Here is an 18,131-nt window from a genome sequence, read left to right on the forward strand (position 1 = left end):
AATTAAACCGTCAGGGTAAAACAAAAGGCTATTGATTCTCATTCGTACAAAAACTGACATGTAACGTCAAGGCAACAGAATAAATTTTCAGGTAAAACGCTGGAGGTGGGAAATTGGAGATCAATTTTTAAAAACCAGTTGGGTACAGCAATATGGAGGGAAGCGTTATGGGTCACTCAGGGTGATGGGGAAAGGGTTCAAAATCTGATAAATGTATTTGGATGTTCGAGACACCTTCAGAGAATGCTCTTCTGCTTTCGACCCTTTCAAATGGCAGGAAAGGAGTTGTGGGACTGATAGTGAGGCACGACAATTGTCTCAGTAATCAATCCAGTTTCACTTGCCCACCACTGCAAGACAACAGGAAAAGGGGTGTAATTTTAAGATGAGGAAAGGAGGATGGGAGGGAATTTGAGAATTCATTTTCCTCCAGAGGTAGCGAGAATCTGGAATGCAGTGCCTGGGAAGGGAGTACTGGCAAGAAACCTCACCATGTTTAAAAAGGATGTGAAGGAGCATTTTGCAATATCTCATTCAAGGCCATGGGCCAAGTGCTGGAAGGTGGGATTAGTGTAGACATGATAGTGCAGATTCAGTCACCAAAGGATTGTCTGTGCTGTATGACTCTAAAGTCCCACACCTGTGATACTTGGGACTGGGAGGATCCCTCATTGGGATTCAGACGGTGAGATGGTCTGAACCCCTTCAGATCATTCTTTGCCTTCGGCCCAGTCATGGTAATTTTCCTCACTCTGCTGGATTTTCCCAGTTTCTGGGCTCCCCCCACCACTCGCTATTGTACTGTAGACATTTATATCAGCTCCAGAGCGATCTATAGTTTTCTTGTGCACCTCGTTAGCAACTCTCTTTTGCCTCAAATTGTCATCTTTCTGTCATTGTAATTACCTTTTCCCTCCATCCCAACTTGCACCGTCCTGTCCAGTACTGCTGAACAAAAGGGCCTGTTGTCAAATCTTTTCATTATGCATTCATCAGGACAGAATCGCAAGAATACCAAGTTTGTATGTGAGAAGAGGATGCTGATTGGTATACCATTCCCTTGGTCATTTCCTTTCCTCCCATAGCCCCTTGTGCATTATTTGCTTAAAAAAAACTTCTACCATCTTCCAGTTCTGACAGCGATCTAAAATGCTAACTCTGTTACTGTTCCTGATGAATGTTTCCAACTTTTTCTGTTTAATTTCATTTTTGTTTAGCATTCAAAAATCATTCACAGGTCAAATGAAGTACTCAATGGTCAAAACTTTTCGTGAGTATAAAAGATCAGTGGTTGATCTCCTTGAGGTGTTCCAGATGATCAAAGCTATTGCTTGTGTAGAACAATGGGGCATAACCTTAGAATTACAGCTAGGCTTTTCGGGAGTAGTCACTCAAAAGATAGTGAGAATCAGGAAGTCTCTCCTCCAAAAAACATGCTTAAGTGAGCTCAATTGCAAATTTAATCATCTGTCAACTCCAGTGGGATCCTCTTGTCGCATAATGATAGTATCCCTACCCCTGGACCAGGAGGCACAGGTTCAAATCCCATCTGTTCCAAAGGCATGCAATAACATCTCTGAAAGGATTGGTTAGAAAAATGTGTCAAATAAAAAAAAAATTCTATCAATTCCAGTTTAATTAGGCAAGGCTGTTACAATGATGGATTATTGGTTATTAGCCAAGATGCACAACAGCTAGGATCTGGGGGAAAGTGGTGGCCCTAGTGGTATTATCATGTAATTAATAATCCAGGAAATAGCAGGTATTTTCCCAGCGCCCACCACAGTAGATGGTGGAATTGGAATTTGAATTCATTAACAAAACAATCTAGATTTAAGTGTCTAATGATGGTCATATAAACACTCACAATCATTGTAAAAACCCATCTGGTTCACTAATAAAATGTGAGGCTGGACGAACACAGCAGGCCAAGCAGCATCTCAGGAGCACAAAAGCTGACGTTTCGGGCCTAGACCCTTCATCAGAGAGGGGGATGGGGGGAGGGAACTGGAATAAATAGGGAGAGAGGGGGAGGCGGACCGAAGATGGAGAGTAAAGAAGATAGGTGGAGCGAGCAGTTTCAAGGCCGAAGAGATTACAAGAGAGTTGCAATGGGAGAGAGATTCCCTGAGGTTGGTCCGGAGGGAGGAGGGTAACTTCTTCAGGTTAGGCATCCCTGGAAGAGGCTTCGCAGTGAGGTTAAAATTGTATCAGAGATAATGGGAACTGCAGATGCTGGAGATTCCAAGCTAATAAAATGTGAGGCTGGACGAACACAGCAGGCCAAGCAGCATCTCAGGAGCACAAAAGCTGACGTTTCGGGCCTAGACCCTTCATCAGAGAGGGGGATGGGGGGAGGGAACTGGAATAAATAGGGAGAGAGGGGGAGGCGGACCGAAGATGGAGTGTAAAGAAGATAGGTGGAGCGAGCAGTTTCAAGGCCGAAGAGATTACAAGAGAGTTGCAATGGGAGAGAGATTCCCTGAGGTTGGTCCGGAGGGTAACTTCTTCAGGTTAGGCATCCCTGGAAGAGGCTTCGCAGTGAGGTTAAAATTGTATCAGAGATAATGGGAACTGCAGATGCTGGAGATTCCAAGCTAATAAAATGTGAGGCTGGACGAACACAGCAGGCCAAGCAGCATCTCAGGAGCACAAAAGCTGACGTTTCGGGCCTAGACCCTTCATCAGAGAGGGGGATGGGGGGAGGGAACTGGAATAAATAGGGAGAGAGGGGGAGGCGGACCGAAGATGGAGAGTAAAGAAGATAGGTGGAGCGAGCAGTTTCAAGGCCGAAGAGATTACAAGAGAGTTGCAATGGGAGAGAGATTCCCTGAGGTTGGTCCGGAGGGAGGAGGGTAACTTCTTCAGGTTAGGCATCCCTGGAAGAGGCTTCGCAGTGAGGTTAAAATTGTATCAGAGATAATGGGAACTGCAGATGCTGGAGATTCCAAGCTAATAAAATGTGAGGCTGGACGAACACAGCAGGCCAAGCAGCATCTCAGGAGCACAAAAGCTGACGTTTCGGGCCTAGACCCTTCATCAGAGAGGAGGATGGGGGGAGGGAACTGGAATAAATAGGGAGAGAGGGGGAGGCGGACCGAAGATGGAGAGTAAAGAAGATAGGTGGAGCGAGCAGTTTATCTCTGGTTCACTAATATCTCTTTGCTTCCGTCTTTTTCGTTATTTGAAATACCTATTGTCGTGTGTTTGGTTGTACCTAAATCCCATGCTCCTGATCTTTGGGCATCCAGTGCAGAGAGCTGTGGGCTGATTGGAGGATCTCCTCATGGGTCCGCTCCTGGGCCTGTCCAGGTTGGCTATTACCATATTCAGGCAATGAGCTGCAGCGGGCATTGGGGGTCTTAGATGCTGACCATCTGCCCCTCTTTCATGGCCATATTTGTGCCTGCGTGCCCTTGTAGGGCGACAGTGTCCACCAAAACTCTCGATGCCTTGATGTTCTCTTCAAACTCCCTTTTGATTTCGCCTCCTCTCCCTCACCTTTACATCGCCCTTAATAGGCTTTGCTTATACATTGTTCAGTTGGAAACATGGGTCATTTATTGGTGGTGGTTAAGAGATCAAATAAGATACTGGGATAATTTTGTGATGGAAATAAAAATGTTTGGTTGTGTGTAAGAACATTTCTGGATATAAGAATAAGCTATGATATGATGAATAGACTATGCCTGTTCCTATGTTCTTGGCTTGAACGTCAACAATATTGTGGTTTTAAGACATGGATAACTCTGGAATGATCTTGATCCAATATCTGGTAGTTCATTCATTTCTAAAGTTCTGAATATTCCACATGTTTAAAAAGGGGAATGTAGCTATATTAATAGGGGTCAGGAGTAGGCTGAGCAAATAGCTTGATCTTGTTCCCAATTGGGCTCGTTGTGAATGCTTGGCTGAGCTCCAAAAGTGCTGATGGCACTCCAACTGGCTGATTGACCTAGTTCCCTCATAATTACAACTGTGGGAATGGAGAAGGGGCTGTGCTCACCTCATGTGTCGGATGTGGGAGAGCAGTAGCAGAAGCTGAGCCAGTCTCCGGGACTGCTGTTGCAGTGAGAGGCCGGCCCTGGTGATAAAGTGAACCAAGGCATCAGTGATTTTGTCCAAGATGATTTGAATCTGCTCACTGTCGTTCAGGGCTTCCATGGTGCTGGAGAGAAAGGGGAACACTCCTGAGGGGGATACAAACATACCAGTTAGGTAATGCGTGAAACAAGTACCCAAGGACACCAGAGTTGCAATGCTCTTTCAGGACTGACAAGTAGCATGGACAACACTAAGCTTCATGCATTCATATAGTGCCTTTGACATGGTATTACATCCCCCCTAGCCCACTTCACAGGAGTGGTATGAGCCCCACAAGGATATCTTAAGACAGGTGATGAAAATTCCAGCCAAAAGTTGAGGAATGTCTTATAGAATGAGTGCCAAAGGGATCGGTTATAGAGAAAGTGCGAAACTGTAAGGACCTCAGCGTTCAATGGCAAAGTGATTCAAATCAGGGATATCCAAGAGGACAGAACTGGAGGATTGTAGAGATCACAAAGGGCTGCATTATTGGTAGAGACGACAAACATGGAGACTTTCAAGAACACGGAGAGATTTGAACTCGTGAATTTTAATTGGAGATGGAACTAATACAGGTCAATGTGTACAAGAGAGTTAGCTGACCCGGATTTGGTGTGAGTTAAGCTGCAGGCATCAGAGTGTTTGGATGACACAGCCATCCTTTCATGGTGTGGAGTTCCAGTCTCCCACCACCCCCTGGGGGAATAACGCCACCTTTACCAATCTTTCCTCAAAGTTTTGTCCCTCCATTCCATGTGCCACCCTGGTAAATCTCCTCTGCTGCCTCTCCAGTGCAGTCACATCCTTCCTATAGTGTGGTGACCAGAACTCATTGTCATCACCGTCATCGAATCCCCCAAACAGGCCCTTCAGCCCAGTAAGTCCACACCGACCGTCTGAGCATCCCGCCCAGACCCATCCCCCTATAACCCACCTAATCTACACATCCCTGGACACTACGGGCAATTTAGCATGGTCAATCCACCTAATGTGCACATCTTTAGACTGTGGGAGGAAACCCACGCAGACACGGGGAGAACATGCAAACTCCACACAGACAGTCACCTGAGGGTGGAATCAAACCCAGGCCCCTGGTGGCCCAGCAGTGCTAAGCACTGAGCCACCCTGCCACCCTACTCCAGCTGTGGTCTAACTGAAGTTGTATACAGTTGCCAGCATAAGCTTATTTAACTTGATGCCCTCCACCTTCTGAATGGGTGCCATGCTGCCACAACTTTTCTGGAAACATGTCTCTGGAGGTTGGAAGAATGGAGATCTCAGAGCTATGGGGGAGTGGACAGCTGTTTCAGGCAGGCCAGCAGTTTGTAGCCTGTCTTTTGGACACAGGAGGTGTAATCTGTTGTACAGGAACCTGACCAATGTGCTGCAACGTCTGTAGGTTATTGTTAAAATCTCATTGGTTATGGGCACCAACGGCAACTCCAGTATTTGTCACCCATTTATAATTACCCTTGAACTTAATCACTGGACTGCAGGATCATTAGTTCAGTGACATTACATCATCTCCCTGAAATGAACAAATGCAATTTTAAGGCCACTTCTCCTGAATTTAATTTGGTGGAGGAGCTGGAAACTGACTAACAGCTATTTTGTAGCGATTGCATCTGGGAAGCATTCATGCTCCACTTAACGTCTGTAGAATGAGCTAGTTCATGAACACAAAAGGACTAAAGCAGAAGCGACATATCCTAAGGGTCACAGCTATCGTGGGTTTTCTCTGGAAGCTCTAGCTTCCTCCCACAGTCCAAAGATGTGCAGGTCAGGGTGGATTGCCTGTGCTAAATTGCCCCATAGTGTCCAGGGATGTGTAGGCTAGGTGGGTTAGCCAGGGTGGATGCAGGGTCACAGGGATAGGGTGTGTGGATGTGTTTCGGATGCTCTTCAGAGGGTCAGTGTCCACCCGATGGGCCAAATGGCCTGCTTCCACACTGTAGCGATTCTATGATAAATGAGGAAGTGACCAAATTTCCCTCCATTCATTGTGAACAATCAGAATAACTGGGGTGCTAGACAGACTCACGTGGAGAGATGTAAAATTAGAAGTCGGGAGATCTTGCATGGGGCAGAAAATGCTGTGGGGGATTTTTTTTCGCCCTTACGTTTTTCTTTAAATGTTTCTGCTATAGAACTGTTTATGTGCCAGCTTTTATGTTGGTGGCTGTCGTGTGTTTTTTGAAATATTTTTGATGTGTGTAAAATGTTGAGAGCCCAGTCAATCCTGATTTATTAAGCCTCAGCTCTGGTTTCACATTCACAAGGGGATGATGGGGTGTGCTAATGAGGGAGAACTGTTTCATTGGTTGTGGGATTCTTAGCCTCTGGCCCCAGTCTCTCATACTTTTAATACTCTTCAACGGAATAGAGCAAGTTTACAAATTCCTGTTTTGTGAACAGTTTGGTTTCGGACTTGAATCCTTAGATCCTCTCAAACTTCAAGGAGTTCCCAGAAAATCAAAATGTAGCCTTTGGAAATCAGAAATAGCATCTTCCCTTTTTGCAAGAAAATTTCAAACTGATCCCTTGGAATAAAAAAGAATTAGCACAGATAGATAATGGGAACTGCAGATGCTGGAGAATCCGAGATAACAAAGTGTGGAGCTGGATGAACACAGCAGGCCAAGCAGCATCTGAGGAGCACAAAAGCTAACGGGGGATGAAGGGTCTAGGCCCGAAACGTCAGCTTTTGTGCTCCTAGGATGCTGCTTGGCCTGCTGTGTTCATCCAACTCCACACTTTGTTAGCACATATAAAGAATTGGTTAAACAGGATGAGGTGGATGGGATAACGATTTCCAAATTGGCAGCTTGTAGCTGGTAGAGTGCTGCAAGGATTGGCACTGGGATCTCAGCAATTTTCAAACTGTATTCGTGACTCAGACTAAGAGACAGAGGGTAATATATGTATTTTTGCCAGTGATGGGTGGGAATGCCAACTCTAATAATTACACAGAGGCTACAAAGGTATTAAAAAGTGGGCTTTAGGGTCGGGGGTAGAGTATAATTTAAGAGTCACACAGGAATGGACTCTAACTTTAAGACCTCATGCAATACAGTGATAGTGTCCCTGCCTCTGAATCAGAAGACCCAGGGTCAGGCCCTACCTCCTTCAGAGGTGTACAGCAATATCTCTGAATAGAGACAGAAACATATCTGGAAGTGAGCAAGTGGCGGCTTATTTAATTTGGTTGTAAGAATAGAAAAGAGGGTTATGTTTTGCAAAGGGTGAAACATGGGTGCACTCACAGAAGGAACACAGGCCATAAGAGCATAAGATATAGAAGATCGCAGAACAGTACAGGAACAGGCCCTTCAGCCCACTATATCTGTGCTGACCACGATGCTATTCTAAACTAATCCCATCTCGTGCACATGTGCCATATCCCTCTTTCTGGCCTGTTCAAATGCCTCTTAAATGTTGCTCTTGTCTCTATTTACAGCACCTCCCCTGGAAGCACATTCTGGGCAGCTACTATCCTATAGAAGAACTGTCCTTGCACATCTCCTATAAACATTCCCCTTCTCACATTAAACCTACACCCCCCAGTGCTTGACATTGCCTTGATTGGGAATCCGATGAGCCACTATCTATGCCTCCCATAATTTTATATATTTCTATCAGGTGGCCCTCAACCTCTGGTGCTCCAGTAAAAACAATCCAGGTTTGCCCAACCTCTGCTTACAGCTCGTACACTCCAGTCCAGGCAATATCCTGGGAAGCCTCTTTTGCAATGCCTCCAAAGCAGCCACATGCTTCCTATAGTGTGGCAACCTGAGCTGCACACTTTACTCCAAACATGGCCAAACTGAAGTCTTATACAGCCGCAACATGACTCACCAAGTTTTTATACTCAGTGCCCTGACCCATGAAGGCAAGCATGCCATATGCCTTCTCCACCACCTTATCCACTCGTGTTGCCACTTTCAGGGAGCTATGGACTTACACCCCAAGATCCCTCTGTATCAATGTTCTTGAAGGTTTTTCCATTACTGCACACTTTCTTCTTGCATTTGACCTCCCAAAATGTATCACCTCTGACTTGTCTGGATTAAACCACCATCTGCCATTTCTCTGTCCAACCTTCTAACTGTTCTATATCCTGCTGTATCCTTTGACAACTTTCCTCGCTATCTGTAACTCCACCAATTTTCATGTTGTCTGCAAACTAACTAATCAGACTATTTACTTTTATATCCAAATCATTTGTAGGAATTACAAACAATGGAGATCCCAGCAACGATCCTTACAGAACACCACTGGTCACAGAAGTCCTAGGAATCTTCTCCGATAATTTCCCTACCACTAATTTAAGGCTCACTGGCCTATAATTTCCTGGATTATCCCTGTTGCTCACCTTAAACAAAGGAACAACATTGGCCATTCTCCAAACTTCTGGGACCACACCTGTGGCTGAAAATGAAACAAAGATCTCTGTCAAGGTCCCTGCAACCTCCTCCCTTGTCCCTTTCAGTATCCTGGGAGGATTAGACCATTCAGCCCATCAAATTTGATCCACCATTTGATCTTGGCTGATGTTTCTCAATCCCATTCTCCTGCCTTCTCCCCATAACCCTTGACACATTTACTTATCAAGAACCTATCTATCTCTGTCTGAAAGACTCTCAATGATGAGGCCTCCACAGCCTTCTGTTGCAAAAGGTTCTATAGATTCACCACCCTCTGGCTGAAGAAATTTCTCCTCATCTCAGTCCTAAAGGGTTGTCCCTTCACTCCGAGGCTGTAGCCTTGGACCCTAGTCTCTCCTATTAGTGGGAACATCTTCACCATGTCCACTTTATCCAGGCCTCTTAGTAATCTGTAAGTTTCAATGAGATCACCCCTCAACCTTCTAAACTACACTGAGTACAGACCCTCAACTGCACTTCATATGACAATTAGTATGCAGGTACAGCCTTTGTTCATAAAACAACCCCTCCATACCAGAACTATCCTGATGAACCTTTTGAGGAAGCCTCAATGAAAAGATATCTTTCCTTAATAAAGCAACCAGTACTTCTCAGTACTCCATATGTGGTCTCACCAACACCTTGTACAGCTACAGTAAGATTTCCCTACTCTAATACTCCAACCCCGTTGAAATACGAGCCAACATTCCATTACCATTTCCGATTACCTGCTGCACCTGTATGTAAGCTTTGTGCTTTTTGCGTATAAATTCCCCCGAGTCCCCTTGTGTTGCGGCTTTCTGTAGATATCCCCCATTTGAGTTTTAGTATCTTCTTTTGTCCTCCTTTCCACAAGGAACAACTTCACATTTTTTCACATCCCACTTCATTTGCTGATACTACCCAGTTATTTAACCTATATCAACTGTTTGTATCCCTCTCACAACCTGCCTTTCCATCTATCTTTGTGTTGTCTGAAAATTTGGCTACAGTACATTCACTTCCTTCCTCCAAGTCATTAAACTGTAAAAGTAACGGTCCCAACACTGATCCCTGTACAACGCCACTGGTCATGGGTCACCAACCTGTAAAATACCCCTTCTCCCCACTCACTGTTTCCTGTCTATTATCGAATTCTCTACCTGCACCAATACACTACCTCCAACACCATTGGGTCATATCTTATGACTTAATCCTCTCTGAGGGTACTTAGCAACTGCCCTCTGGAAGTCCAATTGCAACATATCCACCCATTCCCCTCTAACCACTCTAGTTAGGGCTTCCTTAAAAAGCTTGAATAAATTAGTCAGACCCTACTTCCGTTTCATGAAGCCATGCTGACTTTGACTAAATTATGATTTTCTAAATGTGCTGTTGTTACTTCCTTCATAATTGATTCCAATAAGTTTCCAACAATAGATGTTAACCGGTAGCTACTCACTTTTTGCCTCCTCCCTTTTTGAATAGATGTACCACATTGGCAGTTTTCCAATCCTTTGGTACTTCTCTAGATTTCAAGGATTTTTAGATAATTACCACCAATGCATCCAATATCTCTGTAGTTACTGCTTTTAGGATCCTCGGATGCAAGTCATCGCAATCAATGGGCTTATTGACCTTTGGCCTCATTAGTTTGTCTAGTGCTACTTCTCTGATAATGGTATAGAACATAGAACAATACAGCGCAGAACAGGCCCTTTGGCCCTCAATGTTGCGTCGACCTGTGAACTAATCTAAGCCCCTCCCCCTACACTAATCGGTACTTAATTCCTCCCCATATTCTTTAATATTAATGGAATGTTTGAAATGTTATCCACTATAAAACTTGATGTAAAATATCTGTTTAGCCCCTCCACCATTTTCTTGTTACCCATAACTACCTTCCCATATTAATTTCCTAAAAGGCCTATGATCACCTTGACTTCTCTCTTCCTTTTTCATAAATTTAAAGAAGTTCTTATTGTCAGTTTTTATATTCCTTGATAGTTTATCCTCAATTTATTTTCTCTCTCTTTATTATCTTTTTAGTTCTGCTTCACTGGATTCTGAATTTATATGCTCAATAATTCAATAAATATTTGGAATTAAGAGTCTAACGATGATTGTGAATCCATTGTCAATTGTTGGAAAAACCCATCTGGTTCACTGATGTCCTTTAGGGAAGGAAACTGCCATTCTTACCTGGTCTGGCCTATGTGACTACAAACCCACAGCAATGTGGTTGACCCTTAACTGCCTGCTGGGCAATTAGGGATGGGCAATAAATGCTGCCTAGCCAGTGATGCCCTTATCCAATGAATGAATAAAAAAACTTCAGGTCTTATCACTAACTTTTGCTTCATTATATAGTTTTTCTTTCAATTTTATAGTATCCTACACTTCCTTGGTTAGCTAGGTCGATATATTGCTCTCTTAGGCTTGTTCCTCCCTATTTTTGCTGCGATTCATGAATTACCTTCTTAAATGTCTGCTATTGCTTGCTTTCTGTCTTTCCTACCAATCTATTGGCCAGTCCACTTTAGCAATCTCTATCTTCTTTTCATCATAATTCTCTTTATTTCTGTTAACACAGTTGTTTGCATCCCATTTATCTCACACTCAAACTGAATATTCAACTCTACAATGTTGTGATCACTACTTTCTAGGGGATCTTTTACTCTGAAGTCATCCATTATACCTGCCCATGATTATTCACTACCCATGACCGAGATCTAGGATAGCTGCTTCTCTGGGTGACTCCAGGACAAATTGCTAGAGGAAACTATCTCTAATGCACTTCATGAATTTGTTGTAGTAGTCACCCTTTCCAACATGAATGACTCAATCAATATGAAGATTAAAGTTGTTAATTATTATTGCTCTTTTTTTCATACACTGATATTTGTTGATTTATATCCTTTCTCACAGTGTGGTTGCTACTTGGGGGTCTCTGCGTAACTCTAATCAGTGTTGTCTTTCCTTTGCCTCCACATAAATGGAAGCAGCATCTCTAAACCTAGATTGTCTCTCAGAACTGTCCTCCTTTCATCTCTTATTAATAGTGCTTCCTCACCACCTTCAGCTCAGTTGGCTAGCCTGTGATGCAGAACAGTAGTGCAGGTTCAGTTCCTTCCCTAGTTGCTATAGACTTGGGATAGGTCTCCTCAGCTTGTCCCTAGGGCTGGGAGTCAATAGTGAACCTCCAGTGAATAAGGCGCACAAAGTGAACAGTTCGGGATCAAGCATCAAACAACACAGGTATGTAAGAATGAATTGCAAACTGGAGTTAGCTTACCCTGGGGTATTGTATTCTGGGCTAGTTAACCAAGGGTTTATAAATTAGACCAGTTAACCTGGGGTATTGTAGCCTTGGCTAATTTACCTGGAGTATTGTAAACTGGGCTAGATAACCCAGGGTTTTGTCACTGGACTACTTTACCTGTTCCCCTGTTCAAGAAGGGGAGTAGAGACAACCCTGGTAATTATAGACCAGTGAGCCTTACTTCAGTTGTTGGTAAAGCGTTGGAAAAGGTTATAAGGGATAGGATTTATAACCATCTAGAAAAGAATAAATTGATTAGGGATAGTCAGCACGGCTTTGTGAAGGGAAGTTCGTGCCTCACAAACCTTATTAAGTTCTTTGAGAAGGTGACCAAACAGATAGATGAGAGTAAACCGGTTGATGTGGTGTATATGGATTTCAGCAAGGCGTTGGATAAGGTTCCCCATAGTAGGCTATTGTACAAAATGCAGAGGAATGGAATTGTGGGAGATATAGCAGTTTGAATCGGAAATTGGCTTGCTGAAAGAAGACAGAGGGTGGTAGTTGATGGGAAATGTTCATCCTGGAGACTAGTGGTGTACCGCAAGGGTTGGTGTTGGGTCCACTGCTGTTTGTCATTTTTATAAATGACCTGGATGAGGGTGTAGAAGGATGGGTTAGTAAATTTGCAGACGACATTAAGGTCGGTGGAGTTGTGGATAGTGATGAAGGATGCTGTAGTTTGCAGAGAGACATAGATAAGCTGCAGAGCTGGGCTGAGAGGTGGCAAATGGAGTTTAATGCAGACAAGTGTGAGGTGATGCACTTTGGTAGGAGTAACCAGAAGGGCTAATGGTAAGATTCATGGTAGTGTAGATGAGCAGAGAGATCTCGGTGTCCATGAACACAGATCCTTGAAAGTTGCCACCCAGGTTGACAGGGCTGTTAAGAAAGCATACAGTGTTTTAGCTTTTATTAATAGAGAGATCGAGTTCTGGGACCAAGAGGTTATGGTGAAGCTGTACAAAACTCTGGTGCAGCCGCACTTGGAGTATTGTGTACAGTTCTGGTCACCGCATTATAAGAAGGATGTGGAAGCTTTGGAAAGGGTGCAGAGGAGGTTTACTAGGATGTTGCCTGGTAGGGGGTTGGGGGGAAGGTCTTACGAGGAAAGGCTGAGGGACTTGAGGCTGTTTTTGTTACAGAGAAGAAGGTTGAGAGGTGACTTAATTGAAACATAAAATAATCAGAGGGTTAGATAGGGTGGATAGGGAGAGCCTTTTTCTTAGGATGGTGACGGCGAGCACGAGGGGGCATAGCTTTAAATTGAGGGGTGAAAGATATAGGACAGATGTCAGAGGTAGTTTCTTTACTCAGAGAGTAGTAAGGAATGGAACGCTTTGCCTGCAACGGTAGTAGATTCGCCACCTTTAGGTACATTTAAGTCGTCATTGGACAAGCATATGGACGTACATGGAATAGTGTAGGTTAGATGGGGTGAGATCGGTATGACAGGTCGGCACAATATTGAGGGCCGAAAGGCCTGTACTGTGCTGTAATGTTCTATGTTATCCAGGGTATTGTGAACTGGGCTTGTTTATCCAGGGTATTGTCGAGTGAACTAATTTATTCAGGTTTGTGTAGAGTAGATTAGTTCACCCAGGGTATTGTACTATGGTCTAGTTTACTCAGGGTATTGTGCTATGGTCTAGTTTACCCAGGGTATTGTACTATGGTCTAGTTTACTCAGGGTATTGTGCTATGGTCTAGTTTACACAGGGTATTGTGCTATGGTCTAATTCACCCAGGGTATTGTGCTATGGGCTAGTTCACCCAGGGTATTGTGCTATGGTCTAGTTCACTCAGGGTATTGTACTATGGTCTAGTTTACTCAGGGTATTGTACTATGGTCTAGTTTACTCAGGGTATTGTGCTATGGGCTAGTTTACTCAGGGTATTGTACTATGGTCTAGTTTACTCAGGGTATTGTGCTATGGTCTAGTTTACTCAGGGTATTGTACTATGGTCTAGTTTACTCAGGGTATTGTGCTATGGTCTAGTTTACTCAGGGTATTGTACTATGGTCTAGTTTACTCAGGGTATTGTACTATGGTCTAGTTTACTCAGGGTATTGTGCTATGGTCTAGTTCACCCAGGGTATTGTACTATGGTCTAGTTTACTCAGGGTATTGTGCTATGGGCTAGTTCACCCAGGGTATTGTGCTATGGGCTAGTTTACTCAGGGTATTGTGCTATGGTCTAGTTTACTCAGGGTATTGTACTATGGTCTAGTTTACTCAGGGTATTGTACTATGGTCTAGTTTACTCAGGGTATTGTGCTATGGTCTAGTTCACCCAGGGTATTGTACTATGGTCTAGTTTACTCAGGGTATTGTGCTATGGGCTAGTTCACCCAGGGTATTGTGCTATGGGCTAGTTTACTCAGGGTATTGTGCTATGGTCTAGTTTACTCAGGGTATTGTACTATGGTCTAGTTTACTCAGGGTATTGTACTATGGTCTAGTTCACCCAGGGTATTGTGCTATGGGCTAGTTCACCCAGGGTATTGTGCTATGGGCTAGTTTACTCAGGGTATTGTGCTATGGTCTAGTTCACCCAGGGTATTGTGCTATGGTCTAGTTTACTCAGGGTATTGTACTATGGTCTAGTTTACTCAGGGTATTGTACTATGGTCTAGTTTACTCAGGGTATTGTGCTATGGTCTAGTTTACTCAGGGTATTGTGCTATGGCCTAGTTTACTCAGGGTATTGTGCTATGGTCTAGTTTACTCAGGGTATTGTACTATGGTCTAGTTTACTCAGGGTATTGTGCTATGGTCTAGTTTACTCAGGGTATTGTGCTATGGCCTAGTTTACTCAGGGTATTGTGCAATGGTCTAGTTTACCCAGGGTATTGTACTATGGTCTAGTTTACTCAGGGTATTGTGCTATGGTCTAGTTCACCCAGGGTATTGTACTATGGTTTAGTTTACTCAGGGTATTGTGCTATGGGCTAGTTCACCCAGGGTATTGTGCTATGGGCTAGTTCACTCAGGGTATTGTGCTATGGTCTAGTTTACTCAGGGTATTGTACTATGGTCTAGTTTACTCAGGGTATTGTACTATGGTCTAGTTTACTCAGGGTATTGTACTATGGTCTAGTTCACCCAGGGTATTGTGCTATGGGCTAGTTTACTCAGGGTATTGTACTATGGTCTAGTTTACTCAGGGTATTGTACTATGGTCTAGTTTACTCAGGGTATTGTACTATGGTCTAGTTCACCCAGGGTATTGTGCTATGGGCTAGTTCACCCAGGGTATTGTGCTATGGGCTAGTTTACTCAGGGTATTGTGCTATGGCCTAGTTCACCCAGGGTATTGTGCTATGGTCTAGTTTACTCAGGGTATTGTGCTATGGCCTAGTTCACCCAGGGTATTGTGCAATGGTCTAGTTTACTCAGGGTATTGTGCTATGGCCTAGTTCACCCAGGGTATTGTGCTATGGTCTAGTTTACTCAGGGTATTGTGCTATGGCCTAGTTTACTCAGGGTATTGTGCTATGGTCTAGTTCACCCAGGGTATTGTGCTATGGTCTAGTTTACTCAGGGTATTGTGCTATGGTCTAGTTTACCCAGGGTATTGTGCTATAGTCTAGTTTACTCAGGGTATTGTGCTATGGTCTAGTTTACACAGGGTATTGTGCTATGGTCTAGTTTACTCAGGGTATTGTGCTATGGTCTAGTTCACCCAGGGTATTGTGCTATGGTCTAGTTTACTCAGGGTATTGTGCTATGGTCTAGTTTACCCAGGGTATTGTGCTATGGTCTAGTTTACTCTGGGTATTGTGCTATGGTCTAGTTTACTCAGGGTATTGTGCTATGGCCTAGTTTACCCAGGGTATTGTGCTATGGTCTAGTTCACCCAGGGTATTGTGCTATGGTCTAGTTTACTCAGGGTATTGTGCTATGGTCTAGTTTACCCAGGGTATTGTGCTATGGTCTAGTTTACTCTGGGTATTGTGCTATGGTCTAGTTTACTCAGGGTATTGTGCTATGGTCTAGTTTACTCAGGGTATTGTGCTATGGCCTAGTTTACCCAGGGTATTGTGCTATGGTCTAGTTTACCCAGGGTATTGTGCTATGGGCTAGTTTACTCAGGGTATTGTGCTATGGTCTAGTTTACCCAGGGTATTGTACTATGGTCTAGTTTACTCAGGGTATTGTGCTATGGTCTAGTTCACCCAGGGTATTGTGCTATGGCCTAGTTTACCCAGGGTATTGTGCTATGGTCTAGTTTACCCAGGGTATTGTACTATGGTCTAGTTTACCCAGGGTATTGTACTATGGTCTAGTTTACCCAGGGTATTGTACTATGGGCTAGTTTACCCAGGGTATTGTACTATGGCCTAGTTTACCCAGGGTATTGTGCTCTGGCCTAGTTTACCCAGGGTATTGTGCTCTGGCCTAGTTCACCCAGGGTATTGTCAAAGTGTACTTGGGGTACTATAGAGTGGGCAAGGGTACCCGGAGTATTGTGCTATGGGCTAGTTTACTCAGGGTACTGCAGTCTGCGTTGGTTTACCCCAGGCTATTGTAGTCTGTGCTAGTTTACGGGGGTAATGTAGACTACGCAGGGTATTGTAGAGAGGAGGCTAGTTTATCCAGGGTATTGTTGTTTGGGCTGGTTTACGCAGTATTGTCGATGTGGGGTTTGGGAGTTGGGGGTGGAGTTTACACAGGGATGTAGTCAATTGGGGTTGTCTATTATAAACTATTCCTGCCTTGCATATGAGGTTCACATTTTGACATTTGGATTAAATGATTTGAACGCTGTTGTGTTGAAGAGACGCAAATTATTTTTGTCAGGGTTAGATGGCCCAGATGATTTGCGTCTAATGTCGGGATCCCAACTGTTGTAGCTTGAACTGAATGGCCCGTTTACAATAACTTAGCCTGAGACTGGGGTTACTACAGTGTGGGCTCAGTTCCCCTGGATTTTGTAGTAGGTGTTAGAATGACCAAGGCCTTTGCAGTCTGGATTGGACAACCTGTATCATTATAGTCTCAGCTACGAGTCCATGTGATAATTGGAATTTTTGTTGCAACCGGGGTTTTAATAGCCTGACTAGGTGGTCCATATTCACTGTGGCTGTATTAAAGACCGGAGTTCTGATGAATGGTCATCAGAACAGACTGGTGTCTCTGTTTCTCTCTCCTTGGATACTGCTGGACGTGCTAAATATCTCCAGCACTTTCTGTTTTATTTCTGGATTATTACAGTCTAGACAAGGTGACCCTGTTCTCTACTTCTCCCAAAATAAAAATTACTTTAAATTCCCTTTTCCAGCAGATTTCATTCGTTGATAATGAAAAGTATAACATTAGCTAGAAATCTGTTTAGGACTCCAACCGCAGGCATAACACAATACTCCAGGGTGGCCCAGGGTGGGGTTATGAAAGTTATGACGTTTCATCATGAAACGTAGAAACAAGGAGGCCATTTGGCCCTTTTAGCCTGATCTACCATTCAATATAATCATGGTTGATTCTCTAATGTAATACTCTATTCTCGTTTTCTCCCCATACCATTTGAAACTTTTAAAGTTAAAACGTTTATCTATCTCAACACAGAATTGTTACAGCACAGAAGGTGACTATTCGACCCATTGTGCCTATTCCCTAGTGACAATCTCCTGCCTTTTTCCCCATGTCCTTGCACACCATTCCCAGCCAAGAAAAATAAATGATCCAATCCCCACTGGAATATCTCAATTGAAGCTGCCTGCACCATATTTCCAAACAGTGTATTTCATACCCTAACTACTCACGGTATGAAAACATTTTTCTCTGCATTCACCCTTGCTTCACTTTCATATTACTTTCAATATATACTGTCTTGTTTATTTTTTTCTTTCTCGAACAGAAACATTTTCTCCCTTTCTATTCTGTCCAGCCCGATCAAGATTTTGAAAATCTCAACCAAATCTCTGCTCAGCCTCAAAGCAAAGAGATTTCTTCTTATCTCAGTCCTATATGGTCTACTCTGAATGCTGACACTTTGACCCCTGGTTCTAGACTTCTCACCCGTAGCCAACATTTTCTGAAAAAGGGTCCAGACCCGAAACCTCAGCCTTCCTGCTCCTCTGATGCTGCCTGGCCTGCTGTGTTCATCTAGCTCCACACCTTGTTATCTCCCTTCATCTAGTACGTCCAGCCTGGTTAGAATTTCATGCATCTCAATCGTATCCCCCCACATTGCTCAAAATTCTTGTGAATACAGGACCAATCAAATCAATCTCATCTCTTGGGGACAGTCCCACTATCTCCAGTATCGGCCTAATGAACCTCTGCTGCACTCCCTGTATGGAAAATATATCCTTC

The 18,131-nt window shown here is 43.7% G+C and overlaps 1 protein-coding gene across 2 annotated transcripts in view; it reads right to left on the reverse strand.

Moving 5' to 3' along the window:
* esr1 (estrogen receptor 1) overlaps nucleotides 1–18,131 on the reverse strand; it is a 248,960-nt gene that overhangs the window by 4,960 nt on the left and 225,869 nt on the right. For both annotated transcript variants that reach the window (XM_048535896.2, XM_059648375.1), the window contains one exon: nucleotides 4,007–4,190. In XM_048535896.2, the coding sequence (XP_048391853.1) occupies nucleotides 4,007–4,190 (184 nt within the window). The remainder of the gene's footprint in view (nucleotides 1–4,006; nucleotides 4,191–18,131) is intronic.

Source organism: Stegostoma tigrinum, chromosome 9, assembly GCF_030684315.1.
Source record: "Stegostoma tigrinum isolate sSteTig4 chromosome 9, sSteTig4.hap1, whole genome shotgun sequence".
Taxonomy (NCBI): domain Eukaryota; kingdom Metazoa; phylum Chordata; class Chondrichthyes; order Orectolobiformes; family Stegostomatidae; genus Stegostoma; species Stegostoma tigrinum.